This window comes from Prinia subflava, chromosome Z, assembly GCF_021018805.1.
Source record: "Prinia subflava isolate CZ2003 ecotype Zambia chromosome Z, Cam_Psub_1.2, whole genome shotgun sequence".
In the NCBI taxonomy this organism is placed as follows: Eukaryota; Metazoa; Chordata; class Aves; order Passeriformes; family Cisticolidae; genus Prinia; species Prinia subflava.
Window position 1 is genome coordinate 47,081,669 of NC_086283.1, and position 27,576 is coordinate 47,109,244.

General features: G+C 37.7%; 1 protein-coding gene across 3 annotated transcripts in view; it reads right to left on the minus strand.

The window, feature by feature from the left end:
• PRUNE2 (prune homolog 2 with BCH domain) overlaps nt 1-27,576 on the minus strand; it is a 132,082-nt gene that overhangs the window by 72,317 nt on the left and 32,189 nt on the right. For all 3 annotated transcript variants that reach the window (XM_063421709.1, XM_063421708.1, XM_063421707.1), the window contains exons 5-6: nt 25,526-25,678; nt 22,904-22,998 (exon numbers count right to left, since the gene is read on the minus strand). In XM_063421709.1, the coding sequence (XP_063277779.1) occupies nt 22,904-22,998; nt 25,526-25,678 (248 nt within the window). The remainder of the gene's footprint in view (nt 1-22,903; nt 22,999-25,525; nt 25,679-27,576) is intronic.

A 27,576-nucleotide genomic window follows, 5' to 3' on the forward strand; every position in this document is an offset into this window, starting at 1 on the left:
AGAAATAGGAAACTAGGACCCTGGCATGCTTTTTCCATTGAGCCATGTTCAGAGTTGAACTGTGTGAAATGAGAGGGATTTTTAAAAATTACTCAGAAGATAACTAGTAGTGGCAGCTAATTATGAACTGAGGAAAGAGAATTTGATAAATTTATTGAATGAGATTTTTTGATGTTGCACACTTAGAGATGGCTGTTTGTCCAGCCCTTTTCCTGATTCTAAAGCTGCCTGTATAAATTTCTGCGTACCAGTTAATGCTGAAGCCTGGATAAATGCCTTTTAATATAGGTACTAATGGGTAAGGTTTTTTTCTAGAACCATCTAGACCTAAATAATTTTGCTTCCACGGTGTTAGCAAATACCCTACTAAGAACATAAAACACAGATTTTCTGGGGATATAGGACAAGAAAAACCACACACTTCACCTTAAACAATGCCCTCTTTAGACACCAGGTGGCTCCAGTTTTCCACAAAAGAAGGCTATGACTAAAAATTTCAGTCAGGACTCTCATTTCCATCATACAGGAATATGGGGACTAGTTTTGCAGGAAGAAGGATATGGATAAACAAGTTGTTAAGTGGGTGCTGTTTGTGAGCAGTGTTAGGTAGCCACCTTACAAATCAGCTGACTTCATCCACACAACAAATAGTGTCCTGGGTAATTAGCTTATAGTAAATGTCAATTACAGCAGGCTCTGCAGATTCAGATTCTACCTCCATGCTTGCTCATCTCTGTAGTCTGATATGCACTTAAACATCTCAAGCAATCAGGAAAATTACTAAAAGAAGCATTTTTTTTTCTTGGAATGCCTTGACATTTATGGCGCTTTACGTGGAGATGCACCACCTTTTCCTCTACTCATTTCAATACCATCCCATAACTTACCCCTACTAGTTGGTTTACTCTGATTTTTCACATCCATTCTGCACAGCAGAGTTATTTACAATACTTTTAATGACAAAAGAAGAACTAAAAATTAAAAAAATTTTTTTTTTCTCCTAAGACTCATGGTCTAAGGTCTCCCCTCATGTCTGCCAAGAGTTATGGTCAGATCTATGGACATCTATCAGCTTATATGAGAAAAGCAATTAGAGAATACCATTTAAATATGATCAATTGAAAAAAAAAGTACTTTCTATCTCTAAATCAGTACTATAGAAGAGCTGGGCTTAAGAGAAAAACACCAATGAGGTTAGACTGTAAAACCCACAACAGATATTTATAAACCAGCTGGCCCGAACTGGGGGGAATAATACAATTATTATATTATATTTAATAATTCCAATAAAAGGAATTTTTTCAAATACACTAATGGCAATACGCAATGTAAAAGTAACATTGTCTTACTGCAGGATGAGGATAGTTATCTCACAAACAGGGACATAGACAAGGCAGAGATGTTTAATGGATTCTTTGCCTGTCTTCAACACAGATGACTGACCAAGGCGGTCTCAGTGCCCTGAACTGGAGGATTGTGACTGCAAGAACAATCAATTCCCAATTGATCCTGAAATTTTGAGGGACCTGTTGCTCCAGCTGGACACCTACAAATCAATGTGTTCTGATGGGATTCATCTGATACTTCTCAAAGAGCTGTTGTCATTTTTGATCAATGACTTTTGAGAACCCAGACAGGTCCCAGCTGACTGGAAGCTGATTTTCAAGAAGACCAAGAAGGAGGACCCTGGAAAATACAGGCCTGTCAGTCTCACTTCACTGATAGGTAAATTTACGGAAAAGATTATTCTGGGGGTATTGAAAAACACCTGAAGGACAATACAAGTCTGTGGTCAGACAGGATGGCTTCATGAGAGAAGCTACTATATCAAACTTGATTTCCTTTCATAACAAGGTAACACACCTAGTTGATCAAGGGAAGCCAGTTGTTCTCTTTGAATTTTAGTAAAGGCTTCGACACAGTCTCTCACAGGATCCTTCTGGACCTAAGGTCAAGCCCACAGCTGGACAAACACATCATGGGAGGGGTGAGCACCTGGGTCACAGGTTGGGCACAAAGGGTTACAGAGAATGGGGTGACATCAGAATGGGGACCTGTCACTGGTGGGGCTCTGCAGGGCTCCATCATCGCCCCTGTGTTCTTCAGCATCTTCATAAATGTCTTGGATGTAAGACTGGAAGAAATTCTCAGCAAGTTCCCAGAAAACAAAAAACTGGGAGAAGCTGTTGACTCTCCCAAGGGCAGGGAAGCCCTGCAGAGCGACCTTGACAAATCAGGGCTCTGGGCAATCACCAAGCATATGAAGTTCAACAGGGGAAAGTGCAACATTCTTCACCAGGGGTGGGGCAACCTTGGATGTATGGACAGACTGGGGAATGAGATGCTGGAAAGCAGGGCCATGGAAAGGGACCTGGGGGTCCTGGTCAGTGGCAAGCTGAACATGAGTCAGCAGTGCCCTGGCAGGCAGGAGGGCCAACCCTGTCCTGGGGGGCATCAGGCACAGCATCACAGCCAGGCAAGGGAGGGGATTGTCCTGCTCTGCTCTGAGCTGGGGCAGCCTCACCTCCAGTGCTGGGGGCTGGTTTGGGTGCCACAATACTTAGATAGACATAAAGCTGTGGAAAAGCATCCAAAGGAGGCTAACAAGGATGGTGAAGGGCCTTGAGGGGAAGCACTATGAGAAGTGGCTGAGGTCACTTGGTCTGTTCAGCCTGGAGGAGACAGAGGACAGAGCTCATTGCAGTTACAACTTCATTGTGTGAAGAAGAGGAGGGCTAGGCACTGATCTCTTCCCTGTGCGGACCAGTGACAGGACCTGAGGGAATGGCCTGGAGTTGTGTCCAGTGGGAAGTTTATACTGGATATTAGAAAACATTCTTCCCCCAGAGGTTGGTTGGGCACTGGAACAGCTCCCCAGGGAAGTGGTCACAGCACCAGCCTGACCAACTTTAAGACACATTTGGACAGTGCTCTCAGGCACATGGTGTGACTCTTGGGGTGTCCCGTACAGGGCCAGGAGTTGGGCTCACTGATCTGCATATTCTGTGATTCTGTGGTAACAAATAGACGCATCACCTAAAGTCAGACTCTCATTACTCATAATGCGAGGGCATCATACTGGAAAGTGACTGGTTTTTGACGAGAGAGTTACTTGTTGAGACCAAGTAGTGATACTTTGAAGACGTCTACACATAAAAACTTAAGGAAAAATACTAATTCAAAATGGTATTTTTTGCTGTTTGTATGATGACCCTCCTACATCATATGGTGACCACATGCCTATGAATATGATACTGAATATCTCTGATTGGTCTTCTCTGAGAAATACACAAATTACATGGAAGAAATATTACTTACATGCTAGTTCTGGAACTCAAAGAAACTATTTGGATTTGAGCTTCTATGGTCACAGTATTATTTAATTTTACTGGATGCCACAAAAATGAACATTGTCTTAACTGGTCTGAGAAGTGCACAGTGTATGTGCAGGTACCTTCATCTTAATATACCATAAGCTTCCCAACGTCTTGATTTTTCTTTGTCTCATCTAGGATTTTTCCAGAAGGTTTGTTCAAGTACTTTGCAATAAATGAGACATATTCTGAGATATCATCCCAAGTGGTCTCTGCATTAGCAAGTTAGCAAAGACTGTAAAGTCTTCCGGCCTACTTGTCTTGGGTTATCACGACACCACAGAGACTGGTGAATTTTCCACCTTTAGTCAAAAGGAAATGTCAAGTGAAGCAAAAAATTACAAAGAAAGCTTAAGAAATCTAAAAAAAGGGTGTGATGGGAGATGAAAGACCAGCCCTCTTCACCAAGTTTTCTTTCAACATTTTAATAGCTTTTCAAACTGAGAAACTGAAAGCACAGTAGTTAAAAAAAACACCTAAAAGATAGTAAAGGCAACATTCAGACTTGAGGTCTCTACTTTTGTTTGCTGATAGAGATACTTGTGGATATGAATTTGTTAAAAAGAAATCTAATGTGTATTTTTACTACATATGCACTGAACATTTTATATATACTGTATATATACTGAATAGTTAATCTTTTCAAAGGGTCCATATGCATTTTTTTTTAAATAGAATATTTGCACATAAACACAGATACACACTACTGCTTAGGCATTTCAATTCAAGCTGATCCAGTACTGCCAGTAAGTATTTAGGAAATTAAGACTTTACAAACACTGTAATTCAGAACACTGTTTAGTCATATAAAAAACTGTGGTTCAGCAAGTTTATTTAGGTTGGAGATATTACAATGAAATAGTCTAAAAATAAAGATAAGCAATAGAACATTAACACATTTGTGGTAATTTTTAATTTTAAAAGTCTGTGTAAAAGCAAACCTATAATATATTCAAAAGTTTATTGCCTCAAACTCACCTAACTGATACCACTGTTATGGAAAAGCACAGCAGTAGCCACAGAAGTGAATGTTATGCAAACAGTCAAAGAAATTCAAAGCCAGGTAATTAGATAGAAATACAACTTGAGAGTTATTAAATACTTTCTTCATAGTGTTTTCCTCACAAATTTTTAATAAATTAGTAGCTACACTCTCAGTTCTGGTGCAGCCATACTAAACACTGAATGTGCATTTGTCTTTATAACAAGTATTCTGGTTGATGTACTTCACCAAGTATTATGTTCACACGATTTTGGTTTAAAGGTACGGCCATGCTGTGACACAACCACAGCAGAAACCAAGTAGTGCCTGCAACAGAAACTGTGTTGCAACCTATTTTTGGATGATATAATAATCAGCCATCTCAATTATTCCAAGAAGTTAGAAGACTTTTTCTTTTAGTTTAAATGGCAATTTTGAACAACTCTGAGTACTTAATTCCTGCCACTGTTACATGCTTTCCATATGACCTCAAATGTGTCCTGCATTCTCCAACCTGTGTATCATGCTGACCTAAGGAAATGTCAATTGAATAATAAAACTAAGAGATTCTAAAGAGAAATTGAAGACATAAAGTATTTGAGAGATGACTACTCAAAAGCAATTTTCAGCTCTTCCATATGTATAACTCATCAGCTTACTCTCTGAATAGTGTTCTTTATAATCAATGAAGGGAAGGGAGGCGGAGCCAATGCTCCTTTGAGTTTTCCTTGCATGTTCCTTGTACTTTTTCACTGTTGAACAGAATAGTACCCAAATATATCATACAACATACCTATAGGAATGCTATCTCCTCTGCATAGAATACATAATGTTACCTTATTCTTCTGTACAGTGCATTATGTTTCCTCGTAATACTGAATAAATACTGCATTTCTTGCTGACACTGATGAGTGAAATAAGAATTACATGGATCAGATACTCATAGACAAGAAGATTAGGGGAATACTGATTTTTTTTTCTCAATTCATAAATCATTTATCTGTCAAGATTTATAATGATTTCTAAGAATAACCTTTCAAAGAACTAGCATGAAAATTACATAGTACGTGATACTCCTCCAGAGTTTATATGTCATTCATATATATATAGTCCAAATGTTTTGCCTCAATAGTAAAGAATTTGTCTACTCCACAGTGGGAAATATATGTAAAATAAAATGTAACACAAAATTTTTAAGAATGCTGAACACATGCAAAGCTGGAGCAGAAGAACATAATGCATTACTTGCTATGGCCATGATAAACTGGGAGCCTTTAAAAGGAACAGACTTCAGTATTTTTTAACACAAACCAAATATACATCCTTATTGCCACCAACAAGTAAGCTAATACATATTTCTGTGCCTTGGATTTCTGCTAAATCCTCTTCAGTCATTTTTACTGATCAAATTATGCACTATATATTAAATTATTGGAAACTACTCCTAAGCTGTTCATAGACCTGCCTAATGAGTAGGAGGTATTCTACCTCTGTTTTCATGAAGTTAGCTATTTAATTTTATTGGTTCCAGGCATTCTTTTAAGAGGGACACAAGGACAGGGAACTAATAATCCTGATAACATTCAATCCTCATCTTCATGGAACTTATAAATGTCGAGTACATTTTTTACATTCATCTCTCAAACAAGTCTTTGTCCTGTGTTCACCAAAAAATGCTCTCTCTTATGCATTAATGGAATTTACAACATCTAATAACTGCTTGTCCACTTACTAGGTCAGATTCTGATTTCAACTGTATCTCAGAAGATGAGAAAAAATGGCTCCAAATGAGTTAATGTAAGTCACTGGAGACAATTTACATTGGGGAAATACTAATATCAATGTACTGAAAAGATACCAATCTATCTAACCAAATATCATTTCCACGTCTTTCACACTCCTACGTTTTTATTCTATATTACTTGAAGTACTGTTACTATTGATTTATTTCACATACATTAATGGAGAAAATGTTTCTAGAGCAAGATATTTCACCAGAGAATGCAAAACAATGTCTAGAATCCTAATAAATACCGTTATGTCTGAAATGAGTTATCTCAGTAGTGACTTGGGCTCAGATTTATTGTACAGTTCATCAACTTCTCAGCATGCTGGATAATGAATGTTTCATTTACATTGCTAATTGCCAAGCCATGGTTCCTTCAACCTTTAACCCTTACGCCTTATCACATTATCACCATATGTCAATATAATTGCATGCAACATTCCAAGCAACTAACTTTTCATGAGGTCAAGAGATTCTCTTTTTTAAAGATTTACCAGTGGGATATCTTTAAAACTACCAAGAAAACCAGTAGTCTAAAGACAGTGGGAAGCTAAAGCAATTTTTTCTTCAGGAAAACTGCTTCCGTCTTCTGACCCAAAATAAGTTCTTTTCTGTTGAAAACACCATTTGCCCACTGTAACTAAATCATGCACGGTTCTGTGAAGAACTTCACCTTTAGTATGTGTAATTACAAAACACTATTAACTAAGTCCTAATACGAAATATCTTCTGCATCTGCTTGTGCTTTTTAATCTGTAGAATTATGCAGTTATTTCCACATCTTGATCTTCATTCTCCATTGTCTCAAAAATCAAAGTATTTTACTGTAGGTACTATTAGCGATGTTGTTTTAGGCTGTATCTCTGTTATAAAAGCATTGCCACTCACTGCTTACATTTATACTTTCCCTCTATGGAAAGTGAGCTGTATCTCACCTCTAGAATATGTTAACTTGCTCTGCACCAGAAAATTCCTTTCTTTCTATTGAGTTTCACCACAAATCCTTCTTTCATCCCTGAAACCTGCATTGTCAATTGCAAAGTTTAAGCCAAATCATACATAGAATAAGCTGTTCCGGGAAAAGATTTTACTACTGAGTGTAACTGAATCAGTTTTACGACTTGTATGTGGTCAAACTTAAGAGAGAAATGTGCTCCTGGTTGGTAATAGTTAACATCAGCAGAGACTCTAGCATTTCTCCATTTCTTTGGGATGAGAAACTTGGTTCTAAGGTAGCCTCTTAGAACAATTCTGAAATACAGAAAGTTGGAAATTTATTTCTCAGTATTTGAGTCAAAAATGCACTCTCACAGACAGAATGAAGCAAACTGCATTAGAACAACAAAAATGGCTAATGAAGATGAAAGACAGTGAGCCTAATTAATCTTCCATGTAGAAAAACTTTCACATTACATGGCAGATAGAGAGCTCATATGTCTCAGATATATCTGGTGTGTATGTACATACATACATACATACGGACATAAATGGATGGCACATTTTATATGGCATGCAGTGACACCAATCAGTGCCCCATCTCTAAGAAAAACACCATGGCATAATCTTGAAGCCCACAAGCTGGTAGAAGCTTGAAGCTGGTTTATATCATACTTACACTGTTTTATGTCTATGTTCTGTACTATAGCAGCTCTCTCCCCTCCTCTGCTGTAATTTCCTGTATCTTCTTTGACTCTCGGAATGTCCTTTCTGACCAAACACCAAACCCATGAAGGCTACTTTCTATCACTTACTTTTATCCCTGACTTCTACTGCAGGAACTGTGCTTGATTCTATGCCAAGAGCAGTACAATATAATAACTTTGAAAATTTTGAAGTATGACAGAGTTGCAGGCATAAGCACTCAGTAGATCTTGAGGTTCATATACCACTCCCTTGCAACTTGCATCTGTTAAAAAAAAGTTTTATCACATACTATTGTTAGCATGACCCTCTTCCCAAACTGCAGATAATCCCTTTTCAAATCATCTGCAGTATCCACCAGTAAACATCCATTTATTAATGTTCAACTGATCCTGTTGCTGCATGTCACTGAAAAGGACTGCTTCTGCTCCCTGCTAGCTTGGGCAACACATAACCTTCTGATTTACCTATACATAAAACATGAGAAAAGCCTGGAATCAGAACTATGAACCCCCTTTGAACTGGATTATGACCAGAAATGTATGTTTTCTTCAAAGTGTTTCAATCCATTAAATATGTATAAAAACATTTTATAAAATCAAATTCCATGTTACCACTGAGAAATGAATATTCCCTCATGCACCCCAGCTGAGACAAAACGTAAGTATTTCACTTCTAAACATGAGGAATTTTAGCTGTATATGCCAAACAGTGTGTTCCTGGGAGATTTAAGCATGTGGTTATTCATTTCCAGCCGCTTCTGTGGAGTCAAACTTTGTTCTTATGTTAACAGGTAACATTATTGTCACATTTTGTGAAGGATAGAGGCATCAAGCACAGGTAATCACTGATGGTGCAGAGAGCCATTTGAAAGCATGCTTGTTTTCTTAGCCTTTAATGTGGATTAAAAAATACAGCCAACTTCTATATACCTTTAAATGTGTTCAGAAAGTGAGTTCATGATGACTGAGTATACGGTACATAAAAGATCACTCATCACTTAATTTTCTTTAACCTCCCAACTACTTCCAGTTGACACAAGAAACTAAATTAACATTTTTCTGAAATGGTTTAAGGCATAAAATCCAGAGTCCTGAATAGTCTTGATACCAGTGGCTCCTGACTTCAGTTAAGTGATACTTGTAGAAATTTAAATGCAGAAGTAGTGAAATGACTACTTTCAGGGTTCTATTCACCTGGGCATCTTTAAAACCTTACTTTGAGTTTTACAGTTACACTGCTAGTACCCCAAGTCCACAGTAAGAGAGGCTGAGGCTTGGCTTCTGAGTAAATACTGCTTACACTACAAAACAAAATTCCATTATCTCAGAGAATTTGTGTAAGTATAACTGACTGACGCACCATAAACAATTAAGCTGATGTTATAGATGATATGCATGAAGGAAGAATTCATAGTAGATGATAAAACAACCAATACCTTCTATTTATTCAGCTGTCAGTATTTACAGATTAGTTTGCAGAGAAGACCAACAAACCTCAGCACACTAGAGCAGTACAAAATACGCAAAAACAAACAGAAAAACAAAACTGGTCATTCCAATTAACCCCTATCCATAAGGTGGAACAAGGGGAAATTAAATGTAACTGCACATACTAATATAAAAGCCAAATGTGCAAACTGGATCACAACAGCAACCTGTGATGACCGCGCTAAGACAAATGTTTAGCAGGAGCCAATGAAAGTGTTTTGCACTTATTTGAACTAAATACTTCTAGATGCTGCAAACTGAGTATTTTCTCTTGAAGACATGGAAAAATGTTGCTTAAAGGAAATTGTATGACAATTGTTCAATGTTTAATGCACTTTCTTCTAAACCGGAATCATGAACAGTTTTGAATTATCACAGAATCAAGAATAACCTGGGTTGGAAAAGACCTTAAAGATCATCTACTTCCAACCTACCTCTGCCATGGGCACTTCACCATGACCAGGTTGCTCAGAACCCATCCAAATTGGCCTTGAACACTTCCAGAGGTGGGACATCCATGACTTCCCTGGGCAACCTGTTCCAGTGCCTCGTAACCTTCAAAGGAAAGAACTTCTTCGTAGCATCTAACCTAAACCTACTCTGTTTTAGCTCAAAGCCATTTCCCCTTGCCCTATCACTACATGCTCTTATGAAGGGTCTCTCCATTTTTTTTGTAAGCTCTCTTAGGTACTGGAAGGATGCAACTGGATCACCCCAAAGCTTTCTGTTTTCCAGGACAAACAATCCCAATTGTCTCATGAAGGAGTATATCCATGACAGTAGAGTCGGCGACAAAGTATCTCTATAAGCAAAGTTGCAGGGGTTGGTTTATTGTGAAGGCCTTGCTTGTAGCTGCTGGGCACAGCTAAAGCAGGCCAGGACAGCAGGGACAGCGAACCACGAACAGAGCCCTGAATCCCGTACATTAAATATCTTTCCAAGTTGAAGAGTATGGGTTGGACCAACCAATCTAATACAAGATAACAACACATACAGCCAATAGAAATGTCCCATTACCTAAGGCAAGCAGAAGGGGATTGTTTAATCAAACGATCTGGCCCTCAGCTTAGCAGGTTGTTGTTCACAAGCTGATGGCCCTGCACCCCACACCCTAAATCTCAAAGCATGCTTTCATTTCTATCTCACTTGTTGAACTCAGACTCCCAGAATCTAAACCCCATATTTGCAATGTCTTTCTACTTCATCTTTCCCAACAGTCTCAGCCTCTTCTCATAGCAGAGGTGCTCTGTCCCTCTAATCAATTCGGTAACTCTCCTCTGGACTCTCTCCATCAGTTCCATGTCCTTCCTGTGCTGGGACCCCAGAGCTGGATGCAGCCCTGCAGGTGGGGTCTCAGCAGAGCAGAGCAGAGGGGCAGAATCCCCTCCCTCCCCTGCTGCCCACGCTGCTCTGGATGCAGCCCAGGACACGTTTGGCTTTCTGGGCTGTGAGTGCCCATGGCTGGGTCATGTCCAGCCTCTCATCCACCAGTACCCCCAAGTCCTTCTCAGCTGAATCCCCAACTGAAATGTGCAGGAACAGACAGCATCCAGGCAGAAAGGAAAGCATATGCATTACTAATGTCTAATGTATAACAATAAGACAGAGGGCAAGATGCAAACCACTGCTTTTTTAAAGCATTTCCTTTTGAAGCTATTTCATGTTTGCAATTACAATATGAAATGCATAATGGCAGCCATTTCTATTATTCAGAATAATGCATTTATGCTACGGATTCTTTTGCTCAGATATGCCTGCTCCTAAATGTAGAAGAGATATTTTTGGGGTATTTTTAATACAGCAATGCAGAACCACCTGTGGAAAAAAACCTCTTTCTTTGGGCCGGAAGTACTGATTAAAAATGGTCACTTGGGTTGCTGATTCATACAAGAAAACTATGGTGGAGCAAGCTCTAAAGAGTCCTTGAAGGACAGAAATGGCAGTGAAGTCCCTAAAGAAGACAACCCACAAAGAGAAAGAAAGCATATACACAATACTAACAGAAAGTCCCAGGAGCTCACTGGAGATGAGAGGTTTTCAAAATACTGATACTATGGATTTGCATGGCTGTGGTTGAGGAAAAAAAATGTTATTTATTTTTCGCTTATTTTCTACCTCCTTCTGTGCCTGATCCAAATCTTAGAAGTGGCCCAGAAGATGAAGATATTCATTTAGTTGGTGATCCTTCTGCAGAGGCCCAGGGAAAAGCTAAAGCATCTCATAACCACAGCAAGAAACATGATGTTTTCCACCAACTGCCCTTCATGGAGAAAGCACAGCCCTGGGGCAGCTGGCAGCACGCCAGACCAGAGCAAAGAAGGTATAATTTACACACTGCCATGCAAGCTCCAGCAGATCAGTCTCATGGCAAGAAAAGTGCAGCATTTCAGTCTTCACAAATTCCCAGGAGAGTGGGAAATACGCACATACTCAACTAAGTGCCACAACTATATGGGCTGAACCTGAATAAGCTGATTTTAGTTAAAAAAAATTTAAAAATAAAGGAATTAAGCAAGATTATGAATATTTTCATTGCCTTTTTTTCTGTTCACTCACTCACTGTGTGTTTACCATAAATTAGACCTGCTGAGAGTGTAATGCTGAGCAACCCATATGGCAAATACTCAACTGAGAGATGTGAAAGGAAAATGACTTTTTTATTTCTGAATTATATCTAGTCCCTTTATTTAGAAAGTCTTCTTTAATAGCAAATGCTCAGAAGCAACCCAGATAGCACTTTTTATATTAGAAAAGATAAGGTGACATACCTTTTAGACCAAAACTATGTATTTTCAGAAGAGTATCAGTATGTGATGAAAGAGGACAAAAAAATTACCCTTAAATCAGAGTTCAGTTAAGATTTTTGGTTCTAAAATGCAGTTATAGAGGTTCTTGGTTGTAAACTTGCCATTTACTCAAACTCATCCTCAAATCCTTCTTCCAATGAAACTATCTACAAGTAGTCTAAGTCCATAGTGTTTGATCAACTGCAGAGCTGACCTAACAGCTCTCATTTGAGGTACAAGATCAATCTACTCCAGCTTTTTTCCTTACTAGACTGTGACAAATACTGATTATGAAAGAAGCATGCACAGAGGGCTGTCATCCATGGAACCTTAAAAACAATCAAGTTCTGCATGTGGAAGCCAGGCACAGATTGCTGACCAGATCTCACTGCAATCTTGCAGTGGGGAAAATAAAGAAGAATGGACTGAAGATGATTCCTAGTGGATCTCGTTTACTCTTACCTTACTTTTTCTGTAAGTCTAGATCTTCCCTTCTCCCTCTCCGCCCCCATAAAGGATGGAGAGAGAATCAAGTTTTTATAAAATTTCTCTGAAAATGTGACTCAGGCAACAACAGCAGCAAGATGAGAAGGATAAAATGATGCCAAGTTACAGTACTGCAGCCAAGTGACATTTATGCTCCCGTAGAAAGTGTCAGAAGTGATAACAGATACCAGCCGATCCATTTCGTTCATAATGGTAACATCCAGGGAAGGGGAGATTTTCCCAAGAGCTTTAGTTGTTCATGCAAAGGAGGAAGAAAAATCATCTGGCAATGAAGACAGATAACTTTTCAAGTTCTCTGTTTCATTTTACTACCAACTCTATAATCCTGTTTGATTTGAGCCACAGAACAAAGCAGCCTGTATTCAGAGTTACCAGTTCTTTCTCACAGAACTGAGAGATATCCACCCAAAGTGTGAAAAGGTTGTATACATGCCTCCATTCCCCATAGCTGTAATGCAAAAACTGTGATTTTTCATATTCGGGGAAGATAAACAGCTCCTTCTGTTGTGCTCTGGCATAAACTCTGTAGCCTCAATAGGTTTTTCCTCATCAGCTTAAGTGGTGTTTTTATATTCTGTTTAGAAGTAAGAATTCTGGAAGGCAGACACCCAACAGGCATAAGAAATTCAGATGCATTGAGAGCTACATGATCACAGCTGAATAAAGTACCTTATTCTGCTTGTGTCTTGCTGTATTTTTCTTCTCCTTTTAGTGTAAAGAGTAACAAAAACTTCCTGGCTTTGTACAAAATCCCAAAAATTATGCTACCATGAGAAATTAAAATCTCTCCATACCTGAATTTTCAGTCAAAGGATGATTTTTTTATTAACCAAGAATCACAAATGAATAGAAAGTTATAAAACTCAAAATACTGAGATTTATTCTTCCAACAAAGTAAAAAAAAAAAAAAAAAAAAAAAAAAAAAAAAAAAAAAAAAAGCAATCAGGAAAACAATGAAGGTCCACCTTCCTACTCTTTTTTTTTTTTTCTTTTTATGATTAATAAATTCAATCTGTACTCAGCAATTTTGGTTAAAGATATTGTTTCATTTCAGAAATGCAACAATTTCAGGACTAAAAATGGTATATTCATGCACAGCATTTCTTATGGCGAAAATAATAAATATCTTTATGATAAAAGAAATGCAAGATTACACTGAAGGAACTTTCATTTTACACTTTATCAAGTCTATATTGAAAAAGGAAAATATGGTAAAAATGTAAGATGTTGCAGTACTTGCAACATACACAGGAGCTCCGAGTGTTGGTTTTTCTGGCTCAAAGAGCCTGCAGGTTAGACTTAATATGTATCATTTTAAAACACAAAGTATTTAATGTACCCAAACAACTCAGCTATGGAGTTGCTTAGGTAATCTGAAGTTTGAAAACTCAAATAAGGGCTGAAGGCTTTCAACTTCAATTATTTTATTTTTTAAATCTCTGCATTTTAAATAAAATATATAAAAATTCAAATAAAATTAAATAAAGCCTGAAGTTTCCAGTTAGACAAAACAATTGACTTCAAGTCCTGAGATTGTACCCAGTTACGGAATCAAAAAAGGATCTTTCCCATCATTATCTAAACAGAGAACATATGTGCACCATAAATATCTTTCAGAGCACTTGATCTGCCTAATTCAAAATTTTAAAATGTTCCTACATCCTAAAACATCCAATAGTTTCAAGACTGGGTTTCTGATATATACAAACGTGTGAAATCCAGTAGTGTATGATAAAAACATAGGCTATTGTAATGTTTCAAGTGTTAAGCATTCCTTTACATTAGAGTTCAGAAGATGTTTTAGGACATGATTTGTCAAATAAAACAAAAGTAGTATTTCAAGACACATCAGACAAACTTCATGGAATTTCTCCATCAAAATAGCACCATTCTAAATAAATATTGCATGATTTTAAAAGTAGAGAGATTTTAAAATTTTTAAATTAAAAGCACAAAATCAGTCACCAAGCAGAATATTTGTTTATAAATACACTGTATCTCTCTTCACATCCTGTCGACAGAATTGCTGGCTTCTGCAGTACTGCAACACTAACACTAGCAAACTCAAAATGTCGTTTGACTTATAGCTAGTTTTACTGTAACATTGGACCAACAGTTCAACATTTTAATTACTTTGTTTCCCACACACTAGCAATAAAAAACAAAACCTAAATAGTAGAAAATATAATTTCTGTAATATTCCTAGTATCATCTCTAACTATTGTCAATTACTATATTTTTATGCATTACAGCCAGATCTTAAAATGCTAAATGCTCATGCTAGGTTTTACACTGAATTTCTTTTTTTTAAAGTGCATTAAATTTCATAGAAACAACTCTTTATGCTGAACGTTTCTGAAAACAGCACCTCCCGCTGTCAATGTCTATGCCCCATAAGCAGCTAAGCTGAGTGCTACTGACAAGAACTAGAAGAGTATACAAATGATAAATTAGTCAGCTTTGCAGAAGTCAGAAATACAGGCCAATAATGATACGATAGATTACAGCATTTTACTTAGCTGAAAGATAGTGCATATTTTACAGTTGTATTTCATAAAAAACTAGCTTGATGTAGCTAAACAAATTTAATAAATGATACTAAAGAAAACAGTTTATCTTTTTGAACAATGTACTTGTGAGCACAAGCACATTTTTACTGTTATGTTAGTAGGTTGTTTATGCTCATTCCTTAAGTAATTTTCATAGTTATTTTACTTTGCTTATTAACTTTTGAACCAAGACTGAACTAAACCATTAAAGGCAAACTGTAAATGATAGCTTGGCCCAAAAAAGACCAGATTGTAACTAATTATACTAAGTATAATACTACAATCACACTAACTATAACCAATGACATCTATTCCACTTACTCAGATACTGAAATAAAATCCTAATAACATACCAGTGCATGCCTGAAACCATTGTTTACCTTGCACATTTTTTAAGTCATACAGCAAGTACAAAGAATTCTGATGCTTCTGGCTTACTATCTATTATGATTGTACTACAAAATAAAATAATCAAATACACCTTGCAAAAATGGCAGTTGAATAAATTAGTACACGCTGAGTTGGGAAGATTCATAAATATAATGGTGTTTGCCAGTTTTACAAATTTACATTTTTCTCTGAGCTCAAGAATCATAGTAACATCCTACGTGACTTCATGCAGGAGGATCTCGTTGAGGAACTCACTGGGGAACTCCAGCTCGTATCACTCCCACATCATCTTCTGAAAGGAGTCTGGTATGAAAACTGTAAGTAATTCTGCATTTTTGCTGCCATTTCATTTCACATACTTAATTAGGAAGCACTCTTTTGAATCATAGAATAACAGGTTAGAAGAGATCTCAAGGGTGACCTAGTCCAAACTTTTTTGATACAAGTACTTCAGACAAGGTGGTCCAGCACCCTGCCCAGATGAACATTAAAGTGCCTAATGTTGAGAAATACACCACTTCTCTGGGGATTATTCCAGTTGTTGTAATTGTGAAAAATTTTCCTCTTGTGCCTAATCAGAAACTCCCCAGGATTGTATGCATTATCCTTCATTTGCTCCATGTGACTCCTTGTAAAAACAAGAGTCTCTGTTTTTTATGTAGCCACTCTTTAAATACCAGAACCTGGTGTTAAGCCTTCTTTTCTAAAATGACAGGCTTCCCAGCCCTTTCATCATCTCTGTGGCCCTTTTTTCCAACCTCTCCAGCCTATCCATATCTTTTTGTATAGAGACCAAAACTGACAACAGTACTCCAGGTGTGGCCTGACAAATGCTGACAAGAAAGCGATAGTCTCTGCTGCTGATGCAGCCCAAGATCCCACTGGGCTGCTTTGCTGCAGCAGCACACTGCTCACTCACACTGAGCTTGTTGCTCACTAGGGCTGCCATGGAGCTGCCCCCCAACCTTGTGCTCCCAGCCTGTGCTGCACTCCTGGATTTGTTTTCCCAGCTGTAAGACCTTACACTGGTCCTTGCTGAACTTCAAAATGTTCTTCTTTGTCCAGTCTTCCAGCCTACACAGGTTTTCCTGCAGGGTGGCTCTCCCTTCCCAAGTGTTCTCTTGATTTTAAGCGCTCTGGATGCCCACTTGTGAAGACATCAAAGAGCGCTGGGCCCAACACCAATCCCTGGGGAGCCCCACTTGTGCCAGGCTGCTGGAAAAGGAACCATTTACCCCCACCCTGGGTGCTGCCCGTGGGTCACTGCAGCCACTGCACAGGCAGCTTGTCCAGACTGTTACACAACAACTTCACCAGGAGGCTGTGGGAGAGCCTAGAGAGAGCCTTGGAGAAACACAGGCAGACAATGTCCAATGCCCACATCAGCCAGGCGGGTTACTTTGCTGTGTCAGGCAATCGGGTGTGTCAAGTGCAATTTGGCCTCGGTGAACCCGTGCTGGCATTTCCCAATCACCTGGTTCATCTGACTTGCAATGAACCCTCTGAAAGAGGGTCTGTGTCATAACTTTTCCAGGGCCTATAACTTCCTGGGCCCTCTTTTATGCCCTTCTTGTAGATGAGGGTGACATTAGCCTTCTCTTAGTCTTCTGGGTTGTCTCCTGATCACCACAACTTCTCCAGGATTATGGAGAACAGCCTCACAATGACCCCAGCCAGCTCTCAAATACTCTTGAGTGGATATTGGAATGTCCAATAGGGTTGTAGGAGCCAAGTCCCTGTAATAGCCCACACAGCAACTTTTCCTTCACTGACAGTAGGTCTGTTTGCATCAACATGGACTTTTGCTTCCAGCACCTGAGGCCCAACTCTGCTGGTGACAACAGAGGTCAAGGAAGTGTTCAGGACTTCTGCCTTTTCATTGCTGCTGGGGACTAGTTCACCTCTCCCATTTAACACTGGGCTAGCAGTTTCCTTCTGCTTCTGCTTGTTGTTTATATACTCAAAGACCCCTTTCTCGTAGTTTCTGACATCTCCTGCCAATTTCAATTCAAGCTGAGTCTTTGCTTTTTTAATGCTATCTCATGCCCTGGCAATGTTCTTGTGGTTCTCAACAGATTTGTAATTCCTTTCCTATCTCTAGTGTGCTCCTCTTTTGGCCCTGAAGCTCACAGTTAAACCAAGAGGGTTTCATGGTCCACCTACCTCCCTTCCCTTTGATGAGGATGAACTGGTTTTATGCTCTCATGAGAGCAACCTTGAAAAACTCACAGCAGTTGCTAGTTCCTTTATTCTCTCTTCCCTTTCAATTGAGCTCTGAGCAAGCCAAAACTTGCTCTTCTAAAATCTAAAACCTGTGCCTTAGTACTAACCTTCAGAGTGCACAGCCAGACCTCAAACTCCACCGTATTTCCTGGAGATGACCCTTTAAAACTTGACCCAGAGGCATTTGATAGGTCTTCTATAGTCACTGTAGTTGACTTCGATACATTTGAGGTTCTCCTTAACTTAAAGTGCAAGTGTCCCTGCTCTTCTTCCCCGATTCTCTTTACAAAGCAGCCTTCAGCCACCCATCATATTCCTCCAGTCATGGGAGTTCTCCTTTCATGTTTCAGTTACTCCTATGATACCCTTTCTATCTGGTTGTCCAGTTCCTGGTGTTTATTCTCCAGGCCCTGCACATTTGTATAAATACACACAAGGTGCCCAGTCTTGTTCTTATGTGGGAGGCAGCTAAGGAAGAGTTGTCACTGCTCTGATTGGCCTGGCTTATTTCCCAGTTGGCTGCAACAGCAGCCACTTAAAACCACCACTTAAACAGTTCTCCTCACCAGATTCCTTTCACATCTTTAGAGAAAAAGAGACTACTTTCACTACAGAGAATTCAGCTTGCCCATCTAACCTCTCCACACCTCACCACTCACTAGAGCTGGGTTTGGCTCACTACTTTGGCTGATCTGAGGCATCAACTGGACAGCTATTGTCCTCCAGAAGACAGCAGTCTGATGTTTAAGCAGGAGTATTTACAGTAATGCATGTGTGGCTGCATTACTCAGTCACATGAGGTTATGACTTTAGCCTCTTAATACTTCTGAAAAACCAAATGAAAGTATGTTTAAGCTTTATGTATATAATTATATGTTATGTATGTAACTATATGTGTTATAAATTTTCCTAAGGCAGATCTCGCACACTGACATTGTAAGACCTTAATTAAGGTTGATTTATTTACAAATAGTATGTTTTCAGCTCTCAGAAATGATGTATTTAATGTTTTATTTTTAAACACAATTAAAAAATAATATATAAATATATACATACTGCAAATGTAATACAGATAACAAATTCATTTAAGCCCATTTATGCACATTAGTGACACACCATGTGGCAGAAAGACTAGGACTACAAGAAGACCCCGTGGCGATTTATTTTATATTAAATCCCTAATGGCCTCTTCTCATCTTTGCAAAAATATGCACAGAAGTCCAGACTATACAGCCATTGAAATGAATGGTTATTTATTTGCTAAACGAGAACCCTATGTTTAATGTTCCTTAGACATAAGGTAGTCTGCAAAAGTCGCATTCCTACAGCTCTATACATCATTTATTTTACATACCCTAACTTCTCACAACAGGCATCAGAAAAATACTTTTGAACCGTATTGCTAGTGTAAGTTGCTGAGAATTTTTGTTTCCAATTCCATTACTGGAAGATTAAATGTTAACATGTTTACTTGGGGTTTGCTTCTTGTTTTGTTTTTTGCATTAAAAACAAATTCATGGACCAATCTGCCATTTAAAATACGTTTATATTTATACTCAGAGAAAAAAGTTCCCAAATACACTATATATATATATATATATATACATAATTTTAGATAGACAACAGAAGTTCAAATCTTCACAAAGACACACATTATAATCTCGCTTATCTGGGTGTAATGGTCTAACTTGCTCTTGTTTGACATGCTGCAGCCAAGACAGAGGTTCTTTATTTGCTCTACAGAAGTTTTAATTAAAAACATCATTTTTCAAAATGCAGAAATAAAATTGTCCAAATTAGTGAAAGAGTAGCATTTCTTACTAATACTACAAAATAGCTTTAAAATAAACTGTATCTCCAAGATAAGACTATTTTTTCATAGGAAAATGACAAACTGTGCACCCAAACACCTCTATATTTCTTCAGTTACTGTTGCTGGGATTGCCACTATAAATTCCTCTGAAGCATAAAGCCACAAAGTTGTTACAAGAGACAGAACTTCCTACTGGTACCATCCCCAACTGTGGAGGCTATCTAAGGACAGTCAAGCTTCCCCTGGCAGCATGAACTTGCAGGTCACTTTCTTGAGGAAACAACACTGGCAACAGCAGCCTCCATTGAGGTTCTGGCATGTTCTCTAAGCCTTTAGAAGTGGCATACAACCTGGAAATTGTCTTTATGAAGTATGTGGATGCCATGGCCAGAGGCATGAACCCCAACAGAATTTCAGAACATCCTCCTTTGTCTGTCACAGCCAGTAGCAGACAACCATAGAACTTGTTTTTAACTGACTGACTGACCTGCCTCCTCAAGTGGTAATTGATTTTCTATACTCATAAGTTCTGTGAATAGTTAGAAAAATTTTCATGGACCAACGGATAAAAGACTTAGTCCAAGACACATATTATTAACTTATGTTATAATGAGCCATTTCAGCTGAACTAAATATTCATGAAACCTGGATTGTTCTCCCTACACTTAGAAAAGCAGAAAACAGAGTTTGCTTTACAACAGAAGTATTCATTATTCAGGAAGAAAATTACATTCCCGTAAAGTCACATTGAGAAGACATTTCTCATTTCCAAGAGAATTCCAGCAGAGCAGCAGCAAAAGATACTCTAAGGGTATAACAAAATGTAACAGAAATTAACTGTAACACAGGCATTGGATTTTGCTACAATATCTTATTAGTAATCATTATGACTCGGAGAAACTTCACAGCAAAGGTAAAAAAATAACTGTGATCTGCGCAGTGTCTCTTTTATTTTGTCATTCTCTTCAAAAAGAAAGTGTTTACGTATGTAAAATTCAAGCACTGTGCACTCTAACAGATAGCCACTGGTGACAAAGGTCTGATTTCAACTTACAGCTTTGATGCCACCCAAATCCAGGAGGGACACATCCAAAGGTGGTTATCTCAAGAAATGCAATGCTGCCTAGGGACTCTTAGAGAAACCTAAACACATTCACACAAAAGGACTGCCCTAGAGAAAGCACTTTAAGGGAAGATACTTTTGCATCTTTGTTGATTATTAAGATAATAAAGTGAGGCTGTGATACTTTTGAAGAAGCAAAAACACAAACACACTAGAGAATCAATTGCCAAGCCTGTTCTTCATGTTTCCTTAATATTGAATCAGGTAACGTCTGTGGAGCACTTTGAGGATGAATAACAAACTACCATTATTATTGCTGAGAAAATAATGAATTCATTAAGGTTTATGTATTCTGAGTTCGTAACAGAATTCTAAACTGAATAGACAGGTCTGGCCAGTTTTGTCATTAATTTTCTTATATGTATTGTGCTTCTGACACTGCGTAAAGTAACTACATGTGATCTCTATTGCTAATAAAACTGTAAAAAAAATCTTTTGCTGGCCAAGCACCAAAATTGAGGGTCTTCAGGAGACATTTCAACAAAGAGCAGTAACGCAGCAAAATTCATCGCCATCCCAATAATGTTGTAAACATTATACCTAAAAAAACCAAGCAGTTACACCCCTGAAAAGTTCGTCCTTTCTGACACAAACTATTCACAGCAGAACAACAGACAGCAAAAAGTAAAGGAACGTATCTGTGACTTCTAGAAAGAAATCCCATCTGAAATACTAGTAAAAAAAATTACTAACAGACTGGGACTAAAAGTCATCTAACATCAGTAAAATCTTTTCAGTTTGCTCTTACAGGCAAATGAATCTTCTCTTCCCTCCACAATGACCACTAGCTATGTAAGAAAAACAATTATGAAACCTCTACTGCTTGACCAACAGATCTTAACACCTCTTGGCCAAGGTAAGTCAGCATCACATGTTACACTTCACTGGAAAAAGGTTGAAAATTTGCCTACTTTGAGAACTAAGAACATCTACTCTTGACAAAGTCAAATTGTGAGATCCAGCCAAAAGGAATACAAGTTCTGAGTTACAATTAATTTGAGCATATAGAGTTGCAAAAACGAGGTCAGACAGATTTAGACCTCAGACAAGACTGGAGCATGGACACCTGTCGAGTGCAAGGTCTGTATTCTACATAGTTACTACACATGATTTAATGCAACATAAACAAAAAGAAAATGCAATGCTAAAGCTAGCTCCTAATTAGCTCCTAGCTCTGTCCACCATTAACTTAAACCAACAGAATAAAAGAAAGATTTGAAACAAAAGAAGATGAGGATTTTATTAAGAACTTTATGAAATGCCACTTTCTCTTCTGGAGATTTATCTTACGATACTCTTTCCCCAACCTCTTTCTGCGCAGCCTTAGCAAAATTTTTAGGATCAAATTATGGTTTGTAAAGTAGTGCTGTTTTGGTGGTAAAGATTGCTTAATATTGAAACAAATAATTGAAAACTAATAGATTTGACTTCATTTCTTAAAGCTTTGCTACCCAATTTAATTTGTATATTTTACTATACCAGTAGAAATCTATGGATAATTATTAACTGGATTGTAACAAAAACTTCTTCAACCATAGAAGCATCTTATTTCTTGCAAAGTGCATCACAAGACACAAGAAACATATAAGAGATCTCTTAGGAGATACAAGGCAAGAACTATTCAAGAGATTTATTTTTTTTAGTAGCATTTGACTAAAAAAAAGTTTTGATTTAGTGCAAAAGGAGATGAAAATTTCTTCTGCATTTCAAATACTTTTGAATAGGTGACTTTCATGCAAATGAAGAGATTGAAAATTACAAATATATACTATATAAAGATTTTTTGATATTGATATTTGCTTCAGATCACTTAGGTTTTATTACTAATCAATATGCCAGCATGCAAACTTCAATCATAAATAGTAGTGTCAATGTCATACTTGTTCAGTGATCTAAGCATTCATATTGTTAAAATAACACTTTTCCATAATATCCAGCAACATATAATTCTCCTTCAGGTAGAAAGCTCACACCTTCAATTCACCCAAAGGTTCCAATTTGTTTATGTCATTGTTTTTAACATATCATGGTACAACCTAAAGTGAGGGAATAATCATAATATCATAATAATGTAAGTCAGATAACAACTAGCTACTGCTTCTCTCAAAGTTAATTAAATCACTGAAAATTCTACTCATACTGAAAAAAATATTGAGAAAATAACTTGTTTGCAATATGTTTTAAAGAACCATTTCCATATGCAATAAGGCTGTTAAATATGTTTTAAGTTTCTTCTTACCTCCAGTGTCATGTACACAGTGCTAATTGCTACTTTGATTTCTCCATCTGAAATCTCCTTGAGATCCTTGAGCATAACCTCCTCAATATTCACACCTGTTTAAGAAAAGAAACAAATTTCCATATATACAATTATCTACAGCTGACAGATGCAACAACGTAAATTAAAAACACAGCTTAGACCTGAATGCTGAACCTTCTTTCTGTGTTTCAGGACATCATATGAAAATATTAACGCTAACATTAATATTTCAATGCTTCATGTTTCTAGAAAGACTTCTTTAAGAAAGAAAGAGATTTAAGGGAGGATACACACTAACAACGAGTCTGAAGAATTAAGTCTCCTGCAACACCTATGTTCCTGTGTGAACACTTACTTTTTAAGTGAATGTACTTCCAGTTGATGATAAATGTATAGCTAGACAATTTTTGAGGTCTAATATAAAATCACAAATATAAAGTTACTTCTGAAATAAGTAAAATATTGAAAAGCACCTGTGGACTATGGTGTTTATGGTGGTACTATGGTGTTTATGAAATATTCAAAAGCAGGGCACTTAAGATCTTCTATAAACACAGTCATTCAACCTTCCTGACCTTCTTCATAAATTGGTAACACCAATGGATTTTTCCGATGTACTTTAAATCATTCATGAATTAAGTATATGTTTATGTACCATAGAAACATTCTTATCAGAAACAATGGTGTAAAACAAGAACTGCAAGCAGACATATTGCTATGTTTAGGCACAATGCATTGAAAATCCAGGTGACTAACTTTCCCTCATTGGACATGCTGGCCTAAAATGCTGTAACGATTCTCAAAACAAATACATATTATGTGGAGGAATATAACTACATCACATGATTGCAACACAGACATGACAGCCAAATGTCTGTGTAAAGAATGCTGCAAGCCACCTATCTCAGTACAGAGCAACAACTAAAATGTCCACCAACCTTCAAGGCATAGCAGTTTAACATCCACCATATGTTTGTATAAATGATTTTCAAGATGGAATCAAATACCAACCTGAGTCAAAGAAATTAATCCTTTCATTACTGTTCCTGTATAGAGTCCAGCTACTGCAGTTAATCTAATGATAAGATGAACATTTACACGTCTGTCATTTAAAAAATTTTGTATATAATGTACAGACTTTCTGGGGGGTTGCAACCTATTGTGCCTCAAATAACAAATGAATTCAGGCCAATAAAGCGTTATTTCTGCCAGAAACTGAGAAATTTTTTGGCTGAATTGTCCTAATATTCCTCCAAAAACAGGTAAATATGGTAAAATACTCAGCAGAGGTTACATCCTGCAAGGGGCTCCTGAAACTCAGCAGCATCGTACTAAAAGAAATGTCACATGTAATATATGCTATATGTAATATATGCTAAATATGTACCCTGTAATACTCACAAAGCAGAAACTATGAGCCAAAAAACCCCACCAAACCAGAGTGCATGACAGTGCCCTCCCCATGCCTCACTGGCATATATAAATTACTGGCAACCAATACCATGCAGACTAAACCCTCAACATATACTTGTCCAAGTTTCGTTTTGGTATTACAGAAAACTTCAGGACAAACATTACTAAAACACTTTCCCTGCAACTGGCAAACTAAGAACTGACTTCCATGAAAGTCACTCTCACTGCCACTTTCCAATCTAGAATGCATACAGTCCATTCCTGAACCATGAATGCTTGAGTGGAGGAACTTAAGAGAATTCGCGTGAACATTTATACACTTGAATTAAATTACCTTGTAATCTCACTGAAAGAAAAGGCACAAGGAAGCAGCACCTCAAATTCTGCTAGATAGGGCAGCTGTCTCAGGCTGATGGTCTGAATTTCATTGACTACTTTCTGCATATGGGCAGATAGAGAATAAAAAAAAACCCCGAGTCTGCACAGACCCTGTGCTTAGCAGATATATCTAACAGAGAAATATCCCTAGGAATTTAATACTCACTCTTTGGTAAGAAATTAGCAGCAAACATCAGTAAAAAAAAAGTAAGAGTTATTGCAACAATCTTCTTCAGGCTTTCAGAGCATCTCTTCAAAAGCTCGAATTTTCAAAAACTATATTCGAGGTTCAAACATTGCCACTTTAGATCACTGAATATTTCTATTTGGTATTTCTAATAGAAAAAAGGAAAAAATTTGCAACTTTCCTGCTGTTTCCTTAATCAAAGTCTCATATCAAATTCAATTCACCTGTACACAGCCCTTAGTAAATCTGGGTCATAAAACAAAATCTACTTCCACACCACATAGGCAATTGCAAGGGCTGACACATTTTTTATGCCCTTGTGAATCAACATAAATTCTTCATAAGCATGCATCTGTAAAATGTAAAAGCAATATATAAAATAATTTGTTAACTTTATCTGTAAAAACAACACAAGATTATTTATGAGCTAAGTAGTTCCTCAAAAAAAATCACAGTTCCATGATTTAGAATGTAAACAACTTAATTTAAAATTAATATACAACATTTAACTGTCAAATGAAGATAGCAAGCTGCATCTATTTTCACCACACACAATACAATATATTTTCATACAGTTACACAAATAAATTTGTAACAGGTCTGAAAAACGGAAGCTGCACTACCTTGGGCATTAAACTGAGTCTCCTGGAGAACAGAGATAATTTCCTCTCGTGGAGGAAGATCTGGAAACTTTTCCTCCAAAATTGACAGTACTTTCTCTTGCTGCTCTGTCATTCTGTCAGCTTCCAAAGACATGCACTTGAAGAGAATGCTCCCTGAAACATTGAAAGACAAAAAATCAATGTCTCCTGTAAAGATCAAAGAGGTACTACAGAAACAAGAAGTTTTATCGTATTGCTTCCAAAGCCCGTTCCTTCTTGGAGGTTGTTCGCCGAGAATTCACTGAATTCACATGGAAACATCCTCCTAACAAGAAGGTCCAAAATCAGAACTGGCTGCCTCTTACAGCTGACTGGCTGGTCCCAGTGCTGCCACGGTGTGCAGCACAGCCAGCAGCAGCTGATGGCACACCGGTGTGTGCCAGGCGTCGCCAGGCGTCAGACCAAGTGCTGGTGTGTTGTGAAACATAAATCCACATTGTCAACCTTCCTTCCACACACATGCCAGTGAGCTCCTACTGTGGACATCAGGAAGAAATACTTCACTGTGAGGATGGTGAGCCACCAGAACAGGCTGCCCAGAGAATACGGGGATGCCCCATCCCTGGAAGTGTTCAAGGCCACATTGGACCAGGCTCTGAGCAATCTGGACTAGTGAAAGGTGTCCCTGTTCATGGTAGTGGTGTTTGAACTGATAATCTAAAAGTCATTGGTCACTGTGGTGTAATTGACTCTGGCTAATTCTTGACAACAGATGCACCAAAAAACACCAATTCAGACAATCAAAATTTTAAAATTTAGGAGAAACAAAACCCCAGTAAATAACTTCATAGTGATTGGAATTGTCTTACAATGTAGAAGTGAGAGTGATGTATTTTCAGACAACTTCGTGCTGCACATTAAGTCACCTCTTTCATTCCCTGAAGACTGGGATTCTATTTATCAATATACCAAATACAGTGCTTGTTTCCAATCACTCACAGTAAATTCAGGATAATAAAATCTTATACTTCAGCCTTGAAATTATTTATTATTCTACCGTGCACAAGAATTTCAAACAAGTGTATGATTTCATTAATTATGCTGGGTCAATGAGCAACTGAGTACAGTAAGTACAATATATGAGTAACATAGTTACTGCAAAACCAAGTGTTCAGGCTTTAGCCTGAGCAATAAAGAGTAAACGAAAAACCTTGACATTGTCACCCTCAATCTCACCAGACGAGCTAGGATCCAAACATCTACTATATATTCATTTTCCTTTTCTCCTACATCATCACATGAAATAACAAATAGCATTACTTCAAAATTCATAAACCACTTGCAACAAAAAATAATTGTGCCATGCTAAGTAAACGCACCCTTATTAAACAAATCCTGTATGGATTAAATAATAAATAACACCTAACAAGCCACAAGCTGCTCCCCATCAGATACTAATTTCTGGAATTAAATACAAATACATGAAGTTCCATTCTGTGTTTCTATTACAGATATTGTAACTGCCAATATTCTTTTAACTCGCAGCAGCTCCTTATGTCAGTCCTTCAATCACTTTAAGACAATGCTCCTCCTCTGTTTGATAGTATTAAAAATACTCAATAAATAGAGACTGCATGAAAATCATGTATTCTGATCCAGATTTGTATTTCTAAATTTAGGTACAGAACATAACAAGCAGATTTTAGATTTCTACAGGTAAATAACTGATACATAAAGCATCCAGATCTCTATACCGATTATCAAGGCCTGGTTTTCAGCCCCCCTAACAGGATGGAAGTTTCTCAACTAGCAGCCTCCATGGTAATTCATGTAGAAATACCCCTTGTTGTTCAACTCCATAGCAGATAATAGTGCTTGTGCTCCATATATACTCTTGAGATATATTCTGTAGCTTGGAAACAGTGGTGACCAGAATGAGTGAGACACCCCACCACACGTGTTCAGTCAGTACAGAGCTGCATCTGGACAAATGGCAGCTCAGGCACCAGGCTCAGGAAGTATTTCAGCAACAGCAATTTTCTGCTTTTTTTTCTTCCTCCAGAAACAGAAAC